The sequence below is a fragment of the Ruditapes philippinarum genome, unplaced genomic scaffold, assembly GCF_026571515.1.
Source record: "Ruditapes philippinarum isolate M1 unplaced genomic scaffold, ASM2657151v2 ctg343_1_1_1_1, whole genome shotgun sequence".
Lineage (NCBI taxonomy): Eukaryota > Metazoa > Mollusca > Bivalvia > Venerida > Veneridae > Ruditapes > Ruditapes philippinarum.
The window spans coordinates 102,738-122,577 of NW_026861029.1; the positions used below are offsets into that span (position 1 = coordinate 102,738).

The 19,840-nt window shown below is 30.2% G+C and overlaps 1 protein-coding gene across 9 annotated transcripts in view; it reads left to right on the forward strand.

Annotated features, from left to right (window-relative positions):
- LOC132714295 (protein pangolin, isoforms A/H/I/S-like) overlaps positions 1-18,386 on the forward strand; it is a 71,152-nt gene extending 52,766 nt beyond the window's left edge. For 4 of the 9 annotated variants that reach the window (XM_060697125.1, XM_060697128.1, XM_060697130.1 and 1 more), the window contains 5 exons: positions 1,131-1,313; positions 4,176-4,350; positions 5,374-5,578; positions 10,939-11,017; positions 15,158-18,386. In XM_060697125.1, coding sequence (XP_060553108.1) covers positions 1,131-1,313; positions 4,176-4,350; positions 5,374-5,578; positions 10,939-11,017; positions 15,158-15,845 — 1,330 coding nt within the window. In that variant the 3' untranslated portion in view covers positions 15,846-18,386. Of the gene's footprint in view, positions 1-1,130; positions 1,314-4,175; positions 4,351-5,373; positions 5,579-7,884; positions 8,060-10,938; positions 11,018-11,546; positions 11,605-15,157 lie in introns of all 9 variants that reach the window. The other 5 variants (XM_060697133.1, XM_060697132.1, XM_060697131.1 and 2 more) reach the window with 5 other exon arrangements.
- The last annotated feature ends 1,454 nt before the right edge of the window (positions 18,387-19,840 follow it).

Sequence of the window (19,840 nt, forward strand, 5' to 3'; positions counted from 1 at the left end):
AAAATAGAATTTCAGTAAATTAATCGTCATATAATCAGATTCATGTAAATAGTTACTCATTGAATAATAACTTTGTCGCCTGAAACGGACAAGAACTGCTGCTTTAACCAAAATTATACAATAAAAATTCAATGACTTGACACAATGCTTGTAAATGAATACATAGAGCAGATTGGTAAGGTATTTATATGTGTAATAGTCAATTGTTTTTCATTTTTCGAGTTAATTGTCAATAATATTTGAATTCTTCTAACACTTAATTTTGAATATTATCTCCGATATCATTGTTAATGTGTTTTACATGGCCGAAATTTGAACCTGACATGATGATGATGATGCAAACAACAGCTAAAAACTCATTTTATAAGAATGATAAAAAAAAAAATACGTAAAAATCATATTTCCATGTTGAAATAATTTGAAAATGTTAACAAACCTCTGGTGGAATCTCAGGGAAAATTTACAATTTTTCCCTTTGATCTTATCACCTTCGTCACATCGCAAATTAGTTTTGGAATCATCCCTGGTGTCATTTTAAGCTTACAACCTGACTTATTGAACTTTTAAAATGATTGATAACAACTCTAATAATGATTCATTACTAGGGGAATTGGAATCCTTATTTTCTGTTGACTTTCTCTAAATGGTAGAAAATTGTTTAAAAATTGTTTGAGCATAATATGCCTTAAAACTGTTATTGTCAAGGCTTTGCACATCATTATTGCATAGTATTTAATATTTATCATATGTGATAAATAAAAATGACAATCTCAAAAACACGGAATACAAGACATGAAGAAATGCAAACTCCTGTTGTTGATTTTGTAAAAGATAACTTATTGAAGTTTATTGATTACTAGTATTTTACTGGATGGGTATCAATAATACATTATTTCTAACACACATAACAATGTCACATGTTTAATGTTTAATTTATATATCTAAAATGTTCTAGGGGTTGTTTTCATAGTATAAGTATCATTCTGTTATGATTTTTTTTATGATGAGATTTTCCGTGATACTCTAAATGTTTGTAATTTGACTTAATTAAGGCATTTTGGCATAACTTAAAAATGGAGCCATTTTCCAGAGATGAAAAATATTAAACATTATGCTCTTTTTTTTTCCAGGCAAAGACCCCCAGGTTATCCCATTTCCTCAGGTGCCTTAGGTGGACATTACCCACCCTCATTTATTAACTCATCTGCACGCTTTCCAGCAGGATTTTTCCCCCATGGTGTACCTCCGGGTATGTCACATGGCCATTTAGGGGCGGGACCAAAACAGGAGGGAGGAGTCTCAGACAATCACAGGTAAGCTAAATATGGATTAAAAATAAAGATTACCATTAGTTCTACCCGATTGTGCCAGCCGGCATAGCTTAGTCATTTAGAGCCCGAGGCTTGTAATCTTGGCAAAGTGGGTTCAATTCCCGGACTGGCCAACTAAAATTACTAATCAGTCTTTCCGATGAGACTTTAAATGTAGATCCTGTGTATGAGTGCTTAAACACTTGGCATAATTAAGTCTGGTACCTATAAGTCCCTGTATATTTTGAACCCATGCAAAAAAATAATAATAAGACAAAACAGTTATCAACTACATTTTTGTAAAATTGAATATTCAGTTAACTCAATCAATGGTCATTTATATTTGTTTATAATTACCGAATAAAACATGATATACTGTTAGGAATTATTGATTTAAGTCTGTATAAAGTGCTTAAACAAGATCAGATAAATGTAGCATCTCAGTTCAGTGAGAACAAAAAAAAACAATGCTTTTTAAATATGATATTTAAGCATACAAGAATTAAAATGTTACTTGATATTTGGAAAATAAAGAAAAAATTCAGCACTGTATTTTTCAAAATGGAACACAGTCTTGTATTTACCCTAAAGAAAAGTTATTTATACAAAGTAACATTAATGATAGATTCACTGTCATAGAATCCTTGGTAATTAAGTGACTGTGGAAATTACAAGTATCAAAATCCTTTACATATACTAAGTGATGGGAAATTACTTGTATCAAAAAACAGTCTTTAGGTTCATTTAAGATTCTTTTGGCTCTTTACAGATCATAATTCACCCTCAGATAATTTTCTTGTGTCTTTAAAGTAGATATTTTATCCATTCTCGGCAATTAGACACTAATAAATAACAGTAATACTGTCATGACCAGAAATAATGTGTTGATATATTAAGTGTTAATTTCACATGTAAATCATATTTCTTATAAGCAACGGTTTGATTCTGTGGGTTCGATTTGTCTTCTATTCGGTGTTAAAATACTTCGTTATTTTTCAACATGTAATGTATCGCAGACTGTATTTATTGTTTCAGAGTTAATAAATCTAATGTAAAAAGAAAAACATCAGATTTTTCTTCACAATAATCTGCTCCTGTGATATAGGGGAGAAATTTAAGTATACTGGAATGTCATTTGTTACAAGAATAATTAAAATTTTGAGGAATGTTCTCTCTTTTATTGTAATAAATATTTTATGCTATGTTTTATATAGACAGTCTAAAACTTATTTATTTCTTCTGCATGCTAATTTAAGAAATTAAAGCAATTAGCAGGGTGTTTTTTAATCATAAGAAATATTTTAATTTTCTTGACCCCGTTATAAATGTCGCTTTTCTAATTAGTTTTTTCTTTTATTTGATGAATTATGTTTTACCTTGCTGAAGAATATTAACCAATTAAGAAAAATATTTTAATTATTTTTTTACCCGTGGTAAGGAAACAATTTACTTTCGTTTTTTACACATATTTTTGAAATATGATTGCATTAACAGATAATATACACCTGTAAGTTAATAAAATTAAATCATGTAACACAGTGAAATTGCTAATCATGATTATTGCCAAGAAAAGAAGTTTTATATGTTTTTAATTTTTAAAAAAAATAGTTAATAAGAAATGAAAGCAGTTATATGATGCTGATTTTAAGTGATTTTGATCATTGTCTCTTAGAAGTTTGAATCTCTTGTGCAGTAACTTCAGTCAAAGATAAAAGAAATGAAGAATGAATAAAGGCACTCAGTATTTTCAGTTGATTTATGGGAACAAAATCCATCTTTGATAATTTTTTAAAATCTTTTATTTCTTCTCTTTTCTCTCCCTTTGAAATGTCAGGTAAGATGTTAGAAGTTACTTCCCTTTGATGGATTTTTTTGTTTGATTCATCCTGTTGTCAGTTGTTAAAGTATGAGGGGAAGAAATCTTGTGCCATATGTCTGTATGGTGTGTGGTGTTGTATTGTGTGCCAGAAGATGGAGAGAACTGTTGTAAAATTGTCTGTAGATATGAAACAGTTAATGCCCAAATGTCTACAGCATCAAGAGACTATTAATGTCAATAAATGTAGATTTATTGCTGATTTATTCCTCTAACAATCAACGCATCTACCATTATAAAACACTCACTTTATGTATCACAATAAAATTAGTGTTATATTCCCCATATATATTTGCATTCTTTTTTTACTTAGTTTATAGGGTATATTATAATGGGAAGATATCTTAGATGGAATTGTTTGTCCTTTGTTAAAGGTGATGTGTGTAATTGTTTGTGTGAAGTAGCTTTAACTTGAAAATGGGATATTGTATGAATTTCTTATGTAAATTTTGCCTTGGTTTCTGATGTAAATGATTTTGTCTTGGTTTCTTATGTAAATTTTGCCTTGGTTCTTATATAAATTGAGCCTAGGTTTCTTATGTAAATAATTTTGCCTTGGTTTCTTATATAAATTGTACCTAGGTTTCTTATGTAAATAATTTTGCCTTGGTTTCTTATGTAAATCTTGCCCAGATCTCTCATATAATGTTTGCCAGAGTTGCTCATGTAAATTTTGCCTTAGTTTCACATTAAAAATTGTTCACTTTATGTTGCCTGAGTTTCTCTCACTCAGGTATAGAAAAAGAAGTTGAGATGATAAAATCTTGAGGGTAAGAATTGGTATAAAATTATATTTGATTTTTCTTTAGACTTGATGGTTTGATATTGTCAGGCATCTATTGTTTAAGACGTCCACATTTCTTATGCTGAATTGTCAAAAGTTGTGAAGTTGCCAATCTCACAATAATTATTGTTAAAACAGTGTTTCAAACATAAACAAAATTTGATAATGTTACCATGTTACATGTATCTGTATTTTTGTGTTTCAGACATGGTTTTAATGAAGGAAGTGGGAACCAAAGTCCTGTACCTGAAAAGAAAAAGCCTCATATAAAGAAACCCCTGAACGCATTTATGTTATTTATGAAAGAACAAAGAGCAAAAGTTGTAGCAGAATGTACACTAAAAGAATCTGCAGCAATAAATCAAATATTAGGCCGACGGGTAAGTTAACTTTGTGACTAAATTTGTGACATCAATTATTGAAATAATTTTATAACACAAGGATCAAAACTTGAAATTGCTTAAAATGAATTTCTTTTTACCTTGTAAGAGGGATGGGTTGGGGGTGCTTATATCCAGAATATGTACTCAGTATAGTGAGGGAATTCTTTAAAGAATTAAAACAAATATTTGGGAAATGATTGATAACGTTATTGTTAGATTTTAAATAAATGCTAGAATTGTATAAGAGTATGAAGAGTGAGAGCGTACACATAGCGAAGAAATCTCAGGAAGGAAAATGAGATTGTGATTTAACTGGTCATCATTGCCTGATGTGGACTACACACGATTTACCAGAACAAAGTTATTCATGCCTGTATAACAAAACAGCTATTGCATCATCGTACATAAATGGAACACCAGTTCAAAGTCTCTTCTTTTGGTACCCGGCCCAAAGCTGTAATTATCCTAATGTCTATGTAAAACGTTTATTCCAGACTGTCGGAAAACTTTACTGTTATAATTAGCGCCACATTATGTTTGAAGATAAAAGAATTGTTCAGCTTTTGATTGAGCACTTGAATATTTTTGTGTAATGAATTGTGGCTACTCCCCCCAGAGTTTGATTTCCTCCTATGTGCCCTTTGAACAAATGGCGTCTTTGATGCCTGCCTTTGAATATGTATTTATTTTCAAGAAAGTCTATGTATCTATACTGCATAATATTGCTCTTTTATTATCTTTGATGTTCTGATTCAGTAGAACAAAAATATCCTGTAGTCCGTATGAAAGGTTTTTAAATAAATGCATTGAATAATTGCTGATCAAAAGAAAGTTCTATTGAGAAATACACATAAAAGATATTTTGCCATTTTTATTCTCTTCTACTTTTCTTTCAAAATCCTAATGATGATAATATTACCAGACAAATGCGATTGTGAAATACGGCTAAAAAAAAGACAGTAAAGCATAAGTTGGCTAAAAATATGTACGGCATCACATAGAATCCTTAATTCATTTCAGTGGCACGCTTTAGATCGGTCAGAGCAGGCTAAGTATTATGAAATGGCGCGGAAAGAAAAAGAATTACATCTCCAGCTGTATCCTGGCTGGAGTGCACGAGATAATTATGCAGTACATGCTAAAAAGAAAAAACGAAAGAAGGACCCGATGCCCGGAGAGAAAGGTACGCGCCCTGATGATCGATTTATGGACAATCCAGCCTTTGGTAAATATCAGGGTCGCGAACCATGCATGCCGTGGCATATATACGTGATATTGGAGCTAGAAAAGGATCATACTTATAACCACTCCTCTCTGCCTCCAATATCTGCCAACTTGCACCATGTTGTCTTTGTTTTATACTAAAACCAAAACCCAAGAAAAGAAAATATTCCACTCTGCGCATATTTTCCTATTTTGGAAATGGATTTTGTTTTCGACGTCAGGAAGGCCGCAGAGTGTGCGTTTTCAGCACAAAGATGATTGTCTCTTGCACTCTTTACCAGATCTTTTATATTTCTACATAATTTGGGGGAAAAATCTCAATGATCATAATAATAATAATAAGTTCGGTACTTTTGAGTTAATGAAATTTTAATATGACTATGTTTAAAAGATCCTATTAAAAACAAATTAATTTCATTAGAAGTGAAGCACTAACATTTCACAATATCTGAATAAGAGCTAAACATAATGGATTCAAAAGACAGGAATGATAAATGTGAGATGAAAATCGTTTTAAAAGATTTCTATTGGAAGCTCTTTAGAAGACTTAAACAAAAGATGAATAAGACCTGTTTCAGTATAGAAATCATTTTAATATCAATATGATATCTTGTAAAAGCAGGAAATTTCAATTTGTTTATTTAATGTGATTTATTCACCAATTTAATTTGCCAGAATTTAATCAGTAGGTTAGGTAAGCATTATCATCTAAAAAATCAAATTAATATATCAGTCTGATAAAAAAAAAAATTGGAAATGGAAAAAAACAAATATGAGATAAGTCTGTGTTAAAATTCCCGGGGGCAAGTCTTTAGGAGGCTGTAACTTATTGTTCCACTCCTTCTTTATATGTCTATTACATGATAAAGTAAAAAAAAAATATAATAATTTCATCGAAGAATTTTTTTTTTATATTTTAGGATATTGTAATATTGGCTGTAGATGTCAAGATATGTTTGATAACAAAAAAACTAAATGTTTAATAATTGCTTAATTGATTGCTAGGGTTTCAATTATAATTCAATAGATGTCCGTGATGTTAAAGCTAAAAAGATTTTTTAAATGATAGATTGTTAATTTGAACAAAAAAAATGAAAGTACACGAAAAAAAGTTTATAGGAAAATAGTAAGAGTTGTAATTTCATAATAAATGGTTTTACAGACTTGTTTATTGTTAACAGGTGCCGATGAATCTTGAAATTAAAGCGAGTAAATAAATTCAGAACAAATTAAAATGTCCAATTATGTCATTACGTGACATGTTTATTAAATGTATTGTTACATTTTTTGTCATATTTGTTTATTGAGATGAAATTAGACTAAAAAAATGAGAAATTAATGAAAATGGTATATAAAGATCAGTTTGATTCAATATAGAAGTTAATACGTAAGTACGGGAAATCTGCCGTAAAAAAACCCTCAGTAAGAGATACTTCAAATAGTTTGATTTATAAAGAAATAATATCTAACTCTTAATTTCTAAGATTTACAATATGACTAAACAGTTACCTTAGTTTAAAACATTCATGAAAATTATTGGATTAAAATTGAAAAAAGAATTATGACTGTTATATATTTGTGTTGAACATAAATAGAAAATTAATTATCTTAAATTTTGTTATTTTTTTTTATCTTTGCAAACTTTTTATATGCCTAAACATATTTAAGAACTATTAACTTTTGAAAAATAAATTCAATATATTTATTTTTGTATCTAGTTACCTATTTTCTACAGTTGTGAAGTTAAAAGTATAAAAAGAAGAATATTCAAATAAAAATTATAAACAGAATTATGGATAAATAATTAAAATTGTTTGTGATATAGTATTTTATTGAAATTTTTAATAAGAACCAAATGTTAAAGATTTAATTGAGTAAATAAATGATGATAATTACAGATAAAACGTAAAAAGAAATAAAAGCAATACACATTTGAATTTAATTTGATAATATAACTAAAATATAATTAAATGAAAATATTCTAAGATCAAAATAATATATAATTATATATATAAAAAATCATTTTAAAACAAATTTGTAATTGTTAAAATTAGTATTTTTAATTTATGAAATATAAGTTTTAAACATAAAGAAATATGAAAAGTTATTCTATGGAAACAGTATACAGAATGATATTTTATGTATAGTCATATTTTTGGTAACAATTAATTTTTTTTGATGAGACATTGATATTTTTCCCCCAGTTATCTTGATTTTATGAAAAATTTGGAGAGAAAAAAATGAGAGGGGGTGGGGGAGGAGATTTTATTTCTATTATTTGAATACATTTTTTGGTGAATGTTTCAGTGGCATTCATTAGATAAAGAAGAACAAGCCAAATATTATGATTTGGCGAGAAAAGAGAAAGATTTACATTTACAATTATATCCTGGCTGGAGTGCACGGGACAATTACGGTTCGCATGTGAAAAAGAAGAAACGAAAAGTGGAAAATATTAAAACTCATACTTTAGGGGATACAGGTAAAAGAAGAAAAAAGTCTTCTACTAATAATATTATAGTCTTTGCTGGTATATTGTGTTGAAATTGGAGATTCTACTTCTGGCTTCAGTTATTATTACTTTAAAAAAAAAGTTATTTTATTGTTAAAAAAAAAAGAAGAAAATATTGAAAAATACAGATAAAAAAGTTATGTTGTATTAAAGGGAAGAAATAAAAGTAGAAATGTTACATTCACCTGTTTAACAAAAAAAATAATCCATTTCTTTGTGCATTTCACAGCCTTTATTCTTTTTATTATAAACAAATTCAAAGTATTTATTTTATTTGGCGAGGGAAAAAAGTATGATTATATTGAGTAATGATAAAAAATAAATCTGTATAATTGTTATTTATGGAAACAGAAGTTGAGTCTTCAATGACAAAAATAGAATCTGTATAAAATGATTTGGAAAAAAATGGAAAAGGTAAGTGACATACAAGTTCCCATTTTCCTGTAAATATCATGTGAGCTCCAACCATAGTAATTCAGACATGACCAAAAAACATTTGAGCTGCGTCGAGACAAAACCAACATAATGGGTTTGCGACCAGCATGGATCCAGACCAGCCGGCGCATCCGTGCAGTCTGATCAGGATCCATGCTGTTCGCTTACCAACTCTATAACTAACAAGTAGAGATACTGATAGCGAACAGCATGGATCCTGATCAGACTGTGCGGATGCACAGGCTGGTCTGGATCCATGCTGGTCGCAAACCCATTATGTTGGTTTTGTCGTGACGCGGCTCATTTATTTATAAAATATGATTATTCAAATACACAATCATACAGAGTGCCCAGGGGAAAAAAAACGTAATGATATTGATCTAAAGTCAATTATAATTCAATTAAAGTGATTATAAATTGATTCACTGTGATTTACTATTTCATTATACTGATAATAGTAATAGTATGATAAAATTATTATCTTTAATATTGAATAGAAGTAACCCTCAATGTATTGCTTTGTGGAACTGACAATTGGTTGGGTTTTTAGGCTGAATGACATTGGTCCTCAATCAAGCTTTATTTATATTATTTATAAAGAAAAGTTGATTGGCTTTCTTTTGATACAAAGTACTAAAATATTTTAAAACCATCCACAAAAGATAAAAAAAAAAAAGAAGTAAATATCGAATTATTCTGGTGTTGGAGTACACATGATAATAATATACTAGTAACATAGGGTTAAAAGCATTGAAACAGAGATATGCCCGTACACCATCTGATGGCTGCCACCTACTAGGTAAGGGTCTAGATGAAGAAAAATACCATCAAAACAACAATTGGTAAATCTTCCTGGCCATTTTACATCATTATTTGCATGCTTGCATGGACTTGGCTTTAATTGTGGTGATAATTAGTTAATTCTGTTTTTCACTAAAAAATGTATAATTTCTTTCCTATGCTTTTTGTGTTGTTTTTTCATCTTAAACTTGAAAAAGAAAAAACTTTTTCTTCTAATTATGCGTGAGTGAGTTTGCAGACATTTAAGGACATTCTATACGCGTTTCATTTTATGTCAGTTGAAACAGATACATTTGAAATTTTTTCTGGCACTTTCTATTTCTAGTCATTGACTGATAACTGTCATGAATACCTTTACGAAAGAATTTTCTGTTCCTCTTTGAAAGTCTTATCACAATTTGGTACAATTCTCCTCATGCACGTATGACACGTAAAACTCATGATTGAAATTGTTCCCATCAAAAACACATGCGTCCCCCATGGGAAATGTAAATGATAGTTGGCGATGATTTTCTCTGATCAAGCAACAATATGCGTGTTTCAATAATGGCTTGATCAAAGCGGTTAAAAAATCGGCAATTTGATTGTTTTGTAATCGCTACTTACATTATATGCCCCTTGTGACCTTGCCATAAAGGCTTTTAAGAAAATTATGAAATTAATGCACTTTAATTTGGTTCCCAAATGTTCATAATGCCTCGGGAGCTAGTTACTTGTTGAGATTGAATGAATTTGGACCAGTGTTGGTTAGATATAATAAAATATTTGAGCTGCGTCATGACAAAACCAATATAATGGGTTTGCGACCAGCATGGATCCAGAGCAGCCTGCGCATCCGCGCAGTCTGATCAGGATCCATGCTGTTCGCTATCAGTTTCTCTACTTGTTATAGAGTTGGTAAGCGAACAGCATGGATCCTGATCAGACTGCGCGGATGCGCAGGCTGATCTGGATCCATGCTGGTCGCAAACCCATTATGTTGGTTTTGTCATGGCACGGCTCATTTGTCCTTTTAGATGTGTGACTGATTTCAACTGTTTCAAAATTTGAACCATAAATTTAAGAGATTTCAAAATCAAATTGTTAAAATTATGTCACCATTAATATATATAGTATGGTGATTTTACTTTCAGCATAGCCTGTCTTTTATGCTGTTAACATAGGTCTTGTACCAACAAAAAATCCCTAAACTATTTCATGGTTATAGCATTTGCACCAACACATTATTATATTAACAAATTTACTCCTTTGTATTTAAAGTGGTAGGAGATCTGTAAGACAGAGCAACATTCATGAAGCTCCCATTAGTGGTCACTATTAACTCCTAATAACACCGGGACTTCCAAAAAAATAGGTTATCAAAATTATTACTTCGTTAAGGTTTTTATTCTGGTCATACCACCAAAAAAAAAAAATGAAAACTAAATAAAAAATTATGAAATTTTGCTGATGCTAAAAAATATAAACTTTCATATTCATAGAAACGCAAGTTAAAAGTTAGCAATAAGGATTTTCATCTTTCACTTTATATGCTGTATATTTGTTGTAAGTCTTGTCTATCCTGGCATTTTTTAAGTTCTACAGTTTTGTAATGTGTGCTTTCTGTCCTGTAGGTGAATGTACAAATAGTGCCAAGAAGTGTCGAGCTCGATACGGTATGGAGCAGCAGAAAAATTGGTGCAAACCTTGTCGGTAAGTTACCATGGCAATGTTGTTACTTTGTTTTACATTGTGCTGTAAATGAATTGTGGGAAAAAAACTCATGACAAAATGTTTTGTCATTATGTGGGTGATAAGGGAAAATTTTTAAGAATTTCAGTTTTTCAATAATTTGTTTTCTTTTGTGTAAAAGAATGAAACTGATTCTTAATGGTTTATTATTGTTCTTTTATTCTGAAGACCATGTTTAAAATGAATTTCCGTATTTGCAATTTTTTAAGTTGAAAAAAAAAAATCACATAGTATTTTTATTTACTGTGTAGAAATGAGAAGTACTGTTAAAAATGTATAACTTTTTGCAGATTTTCTATTGAAAAGTTAATATGTTTTTTCTTCTTTTTTTTTCTACTGAAAAATCATAATAATGTGAAGCATTTTTTCTGTTTTTTTACTATCATTTTTATAAATTATCAGATCATATGAATTTTAAAGAATGAATTTTATTTTACGTAAAATGTAGTAAGATGTCTCTATTTTCTTAATCATATTTGTTGATTTTCAGGAGTGAACAATCTAGTGATCAAATTGTAGATATAAAAATAGCTAAATCTGAAAATGAGGTACGAAATGCCGCATGATGATTGGTGGCTATTAATAGTAACGCTTATGTCTGCTGCTTTGTGCATTTTCATTGGCTGAGAGTAAATAATAACATGCATGGCCTATTTGTAAGACGATATGTTTTTTTTGTGTTTTTTTTATAAAAGTACCAGTCTTGCGCTATTATTTTACTGCGGAAAGATAATTAATTGAATCCGTTTTTGATATTTTGATAATATGCCCGTATTTAACATGATACATAACTGCATCATCTGTTTTCAGTTTTCAAATAACAAGAAAAATTAAAACAAATCCTATTTATTATCTTTCTTTTTTTACATAGCTATAAAATAACATCTTAGAAAACCCAGCCCTGAAAATGGTTGCTTATGTAACGCTTTGCTTTTTGTATACGTAACGTAGCATGTGTTAATCATATTTTATACTTAATGCTTATACTACTTTAATGAGCTTTAGATGTATTTATTTCCAGTACAGTAAGTCCAAGTTTTAAATTTAACAAATATTTTTTTTTGTCTGGCAGTTTGTGATTTTTGCTTTTGATATATTCTTCCCGTAACCCAGTAAAAATAAATTTTCTCAGACCTCAGGTGTATTTCAAAGGTAGCTTTGTGTTTTTGTCAAAGTTGCGAGATAATACCAGCAAAATTTCTATAGCATTAGTTTTTGGAATGATTTGTAAAGGTTGACATAATAATACAAATTTCAAGATGATTAAATTTTACGTGTCACAAATTTCATTTCATGTGTTGATATATTCACAATTTAAAATTTTTTTCTGGAAATTTATCGTCAGGAATAGTGTGTTTTTTGATATCATTTTTACCCCCACTTTTTTGGCTTTATTGTTGTCTGGTGATATGACATTTTGTCGTTCTGTCATTCTTGTGTATAATTACAAATTAATAGATAATGCCCCAATGATTTCTTTCTGTAGACAATACATTATGAGACAGGTATGGAAAGAACCAATGGCATACTGAATTAAACTTTCCCTTTTATTGTTTGACCTGTCCATTTCTTAATCTTGGAGATTTTAATATCAAAATCCTAAATTTCAACAGCCAACATTAAATATCCTGGTAGGGTGACTGACCTATTCAGGTATCACAGCAATACAGGCTGGCCTGGCTGTATACAGGTCACATACTTCCTTAACAAGCTTAGTGTTTAAGTTAAAACTTGTTAAACAGTTGCAGATAACTTAATAACTTACTGTTTGCCAATTGTAAAGTACTGGTCAGATAATTTTATCAAATTTGTGAATTATATTTATAATTTTGTATTGCTTATATTAGTGCTAGGTCTGCTTTAAAGCTGCTTGTTCACAGAAGGCTGTAAGATTGTTTTATCAAGTACTTTTTTCTTTTTGGACAGATTTGTTTAAAAAAAAAAACAATTTGAAATAAAAAAAAAAATCAAATGTTTACATGATACATGTACTTGAAATCTTTTAAAAGAAATGGAGAGATCATTTCTTCAGATTTTGTGTAACCGAGACATGTAGATTTATACGAGAGTCTATAAATATTTGATCATGATCGATCAGAAATGTGAACAAGGATGCTTTAATGTACTAATAGTCATTAGAACTAAGATAGTAGTTAATTGTTAATTAAACTTATCAAAAATGTATGTAAGAATTTTCTAGACAAAAACTTTTAAGGTGTTTTTTTTTTGGTGGGGTGGGTTGTACTTTGGCTTACTTTCTTTATAAAGGCCTCATAAGAGTTCATTAGAGATTTTTGCTAACTTTTTACATTTGCTGCCCACAAAACTGATATCATGGTAACTTATAAAAAAAAAAATTAAATGATTTGAAATTTTTTTACCATTATGTCATAATGATTACAGTATTTATTAATTTAAAGAACGTAGTTAAGAACATTTGGACTATTTTTCATACGTTAGACAACCCAAAAGAGATAATTACAGGAAACATATCAAACTTTTTTTTTAAACTTTATTTTTATTTCTATGTAGTCTATATGTTCTAGATGTAAATTTGATAATTTGCAATGCTTATAACAGGATAAACTATTTTTGCACACTAACAGACGGATGTTTGCACGTACCCGCTAGATAAATACCTGCTAGTCGTTAATCATGAAATGTATATATTGTATTTACAGGCACCAGTAGGAGCTCATTCTATATAAAGCACTCTTGTTAGATATATGAGCCGCATCACGACAAAACCAACAAAGTGCGTTTGCGACAAGCATGGATCCAGATCAGTCTGGGCATCCGCGTAGTCTGATCAGAATCCATGCTGTTCGCTTACCAACTCTATTACAAGTAGAGAAATTGATAGCGAACAGCATGGGTCCTGATCAGACTGCGCAGATGGTTTGGATCCATGCTGGTGGCAAACGTACTATGTTGGTTTTGTCGTGACGCGGCTCATTTTTATATAATCTAGCAAATATTACATGAGCACTTGACAACGTAAAACTAGTCTATAACCGTTGGTATCTCAGATACTCGGATACTTATACTCTCAGCAGGGCTGGCAAAATCTGATTTTGACTTTATTTCCCGTTATTATTTGAAGTATTTTTGACCTTGTCCCTTTGATACATTGATATAGTAAATTCTTGAAAATTTCCACTTGTCCGCACAGACTGTAGGACAGTCGGGCAATTGATTTTGCCGCCCCTGAAATAAGGCTAGTATTACGTTTAAGCCCATGATAAATAATTTTTTAAACTTATTTATTTTGTATTTAAACAGAAATCATAACCTGCTTATAATATTAATTATGCTGTAACAGCGTGTATTTTGATAATTATTTTACAGCATGCTTGCAAATATGGTAACAAAATTCAATTAAGTATTTAATAGTTGAATTTATGGAAATGAAGGTACCCTGCAGTTAATGAGGTTGATGAGTTTAATTATAGATAACCAGGAATATTATACAGGTGTGTTATATATATCACATGTATAATATTTGTGCATTTGTACTACCAGTATTTTTGAAATCCTTACAGGTTGACTTTTGGCATATGTGCCACCATGTAGTCAAATTTTTACTTTGTCTTAAAAACATTGGTTATATTATTATATTAAGTTCAATGTTTCTAAATTAGATCAGGACCTTTTATTTCGAATGTCTGTTATTGTTTAAACCATATTTGCCTGCAAGCAGACTAAATTGTTCTTTTTAATTATTTATTTCATTTAAGATTTTGTTGCTTAAGTCTATGGTGTGATATTTCTTTTTAGCATTTTCCTTATTTGTTAGTTATTTTTTCTACCTATTATATTTATTATATCTATATTGAATTATAAAACATTCTATATTTATATTTTAAATCATTAAAGTATTTAGTTTTTCATATGTAACACATGAGGGTCAATATTTGCTATTTAGTTTTTGTTATGAATATGGCTATGATAGCTCATATAAAAAACACTGGTCTATTTAGTAATATTATGATGTGGGAAAATCAATTTTGTTTTGACACATTCTTTTCCTTTTTGCTTATTCTTTTGTCTTGAGTCTCCATTGTTTCTCTTGTGGCTCATTTGTTTTCTTTTGAATTACAGGAGGAAGAAGAAATGCATTAGGACTTATGATGAAGGAGGAGGTTCAGATGAAGAAGATGGACACATGAGTGACAGCCAGATGGGTGAGGACAGTATCCATGACAGTGATTCTATGCCTGGTAGTCCCGCCCATTCTTTTACAAGTGACGATCCATTCTCAACCCCACACAGGTCACGTCTGCAAAATGTTGAATCACCTCTTGTTCATGATTCAAGTCGAGATCACCAAGACATGGACACTACTATGAAAGCTCATGAAGATATTTTACCTGCTCACAAATCGCCTTTTTCAATGTATAAATTTTCCGATCATAATTTATCAGGACCGGACAAATACTTGTCTTCTCGATTCAACTTTCCTCAAGCGTCGTCACCGTTGTCAATATCTTCAAAATCTTCCGGATTGAATCGGTCTTACAGCATTGAATCACTCGCGAAATCTTCTGTCAACTCTGATTGTAAAGAGACAGGTGACCACAACAGATCCTTTGATTATGCTCTTTCACCTCTGTCAAGTCCTGGTGATTTAAGCTACCAGAATTCACCAAAATTTAGTATTTCAACATTTGCAGAAGACATAAATAAAAATTTGAGCCCAAAAAAGAAGCCAAGCGGGTTGAGCAACAATTTTAGTATTTCCACATTGTCAGTATCGGCTGTCACGCCATCTAGAATACACTGTAGTTAATACGATATTTTATAGATCAGTTGAGTAACTGTCGCTCATCATCGATCATGTGTAACAAATAAAAAAATAATGTGTCCCAGTCTGTAGTAGCAGACGACAAACTGACGTTACCAGTGTTGTCTCTTTCATGTTGTTTGAGCTGGAACCAGACTGTGAATTTTTTCACTATTTAGTCGACCAGTCTATTTGAATGACCTCCTCAACCTTGATGTGTTGTTTCCATTCCTCGTGGCATAATACAGGGATCTCAGACTATTCACTCCAATGTTCTCAAAAACTTTATTAAATTGAGGATATTTGTTCAGAATATCTTGCGGTTAAACAGAACAAACTAACAGCGTTAAAAATATATACTTTTGAGTGTATAAAGATTTTTCTTGAAAAGAAAATTCAAAGGTAAAATGTTACATTACCAAAGTTACAACCGGAAACATTGAACTTGTGAACTCTACATAGTGGAGAAACTGGTTGTTGATGGTTTCGGATGGGTTATATACCATTTATATAAGTGTGTTAAGGAGATAGTGACTCTGTATTGCCGGTGTAGAACGTTTCATGTACACGTATCTCAAGACTGTCGTGTTGGCATACTGCCAAATCTCTACTGTGTTCAAAACAATCAAACCCTCGTCTTTTAAAAGTTTTCTACACGGAAGTTATACTTTACAAATTGTTTAAATGATTTGTATTTTTATGAAGTTTATGACTACTCCACATTGTACAGGTGTGGAATTTCTTCCAGAGTTATATCAACATATAATGGCAGGTGTTTAGCTGTTACAGTCTATCTTTTATTGAAAGCTTCTTGAGCAGCCTATCATATGTACTAGTAAACTAGTTTAATGTTGAATTTAGAGACACAATTACAGTGTTAAACATTTGTATTAGATACAAGTGTCGCATATTCTTATCCTTTCTTCATAATCGTGTGTATGTACAATGAATTGGTGCATATTTAATTTTGTTTAACATGATACAAATGTATATTGGTCTTAGATCCAGATTGAATTAATATCTTTTTTCATTTGCATTCTGCATGTAGACTAAATATCACCATTTTATAAAAAAAATGCATTAAATTTTAATTCTAATTAAAAAAAAAACAACAAATTTGTTAATGTTACGACACAAAAATCTTGCATTTTTTCTTACCGTTGGATCAATATGCCAGATCTATTTGCCAAAAATATGAAATTCTGTAGCTGTAATTTGAAAACACCTTTCCACAGTTCATCTAAATACTTGTGTAACTTGGTCTTTGCGTTTATTGTGTATTTAGGCAATCTTGGTTTGAAGTAAACCAGTTTTTAAGGGCTGCTTTTTTTAGAAAAGAAAAGGAAGTCATTATAAGACTAGTGTTTTCATGAATTTGCAGGGGAAATATTTAAATATAAGACAATATAATATAGAGATGGCTTTTCAGTACCAGTTTTAATGAAATGTTATGCTTGTTTAAAAAAAAAATTTTTGTTTGTTAAAGGTTTTGCTTGATTTTTAACACTGGTTTGAATGTATAAAAAAGGAAAACTTTATATGATAATTGAATTATTGAGTTAATTGACCATCTTGTTGCTACTTGTACTTACTTTGAGTTGATTGACCATCTTTTTGCTACTTGTACTTACTTTGAGTTGATTGACCATCTTTTTGCTACTTGTACTTACTTTGAGTTGATTGACCATCTAAATGCTACTTTGTATTGACATGTAATCTATGTGCCATTAATATAATCTCTTGTAGGACATAAGCATTCAAAAATGCACAATCCTGCTCAATTTTGTTGTTGTTTTCTACAAGAATAGATTTGTACATATCGTTATCAAACTGGAGATAAATGGTACAACATCGCGACAAAACTTTCTTTCAACCAGTGCCTGTGGTTAATTATCTAGTGATATTTGTTGTTTATTCATTCATATATCATATATACTATGTCAGTCATAAACTTTCAATCGCACAGAGTCTGTGACTGCTTCATTTGTACTTAATTTATATAATTTTGCTTGTATGTTATTTGTCTTGTTTTTCTATTTTGTCTTAAAGGGCCTTTCTTTATTCAGCTTGCATAATTTTAGTAGATTATCTGAAAGACATGTTTCAGATGTTAAATGTATGTTATCTTTTTTTCAACCATGGAGCTTATCAGAGTGTTACTTGTAAACAATAGCATATTAAAAACTGTAAAAAAATGTCTATTCTATAAATGATTTTTATTTTAAAACCTTTATAGGACTTTGTCTGATAACTATGCTTTACAATTAGATACACTGTATATTTTGTTTATGGACTGTAGGAGCTTGCACATGGATCTGAATATTTTCAAATCCAACAGCATTGTTCATTACCTTGATGTTTTGAACAGTGTCTATGGATTTTTACTTGTTTTCAAACTTGCATGCTCTCTTATAAACTTTGATTGGTTCATGAACTTTTTGATACAATATCAATGGATGCTGAATGGTTGGTAAAACTAACTTGTTTTTCAAAAATGTTTTGGACTTGATTTGTTCATGAACTATCTTGCTTTTCAAATATGTCCATGGACTTTGACTTGTTCATGAACTATCTTGCTTTTCAAATATGTCCATGGACTTTGACTTGTTCATGAACTAACTTGCTTTTCAAATATGTTTATGGACTAAATTGTTCATAAACTTGCTTGCTTTACAAATATTCCATGGACTTTGACTGTTACATGAACAAAATGTTTTTGAAACTGATAAATCTTGTCTGTTCATTCCATTTTTTGTCAACCAAAGATTTACAAAGTTTACTTGATCCGCACATGACTTTATTAATATTGTAAAATGGAAGCCATTACTGGCCAAGAGGAGATGTTTGTTGATAGAATTGATATTCCACCATGCTTAAATATAAAACTTAATAAAATTTACTTTTATATTATTAAATAATGGTATTACAATATGTAGATTTTCTCTATTTAGACATTATGGTCTGTAGAAATATGTCCAGTTAAGTTGACATACTGGCTAGCTATACATGAGTAATTCAGGTACTGACTGTGAAAGGAACAAGTAAACTTTGTTGATTTCATTGTACACATATGTTATAAACTGTTACAAAGTTTAGATCTTGAATGTTTGTGATTTTTCTTCTCTCTTTCTTCTTTGTTTCTTCTTCTGCTTTATATTTGTTAATATCTTTATATAAATGCAATGTTTATATGTACTTCAAATGAATTCTACCTCCAAATCACTTAAAGGTGTTTTTTTGTTTGTTCAAATCTTCAGTTGTTAAGGTCGTGTAATGTGAATAGATGTAGCTTACAATAATTAGATTTATGATTTGTGTTTGAATGTTCTCAGAAATATTCGAGTGATATGGTCATAAAATATTTTTCATAAAAAAATATAATTATTTTTGTTTGTTTGATTACATTTGTAAAAGACTTCCTCTAATTTATAAAACGTTATTATCACTTTATGATTTTGTAAGATTGTTTGAAGTCATATAACAAATATAAGTTTTATTTAAAGCTACTTGTTCACCAGCGGGGAAAAGGTTTAAACTTTTGCTTGTTCAAAAGGTACTGAAACCCACTTTTAATTATGACACATTTTATACTGATAAGAAAAATTTAGTTTGATAAGGAAGACAAAATTAAAAAAGATCAATATTTATCTAAGTTATTCAAAGTGTCTACAGGGTTATTTCCCTTTTTGCATAGATTTTGTGTATTTAATGTGCATTTAGGTGAATCGCTTAACACAGTACGAAAATGTACTGTGAGAGGGAACTCAAGTGTGAATCGGTAGCTTTGAAATACTAACTATAGTTATATGAGATTTTAATGATTATTGATTTATTTTCTCAGAACATTCATACTACATTAGGAGAAGTCCAAATTCTAGTCACACACCTGTACTGCCAGTGTTGTTAGCTGTAGTTACCTGCCCCTGCCAATAGAACAACTAGAGTTGTGTCCCTTTGTAAACCTCTTCAGTAAATGTGATGTGTTAATTGATGTTTAATTG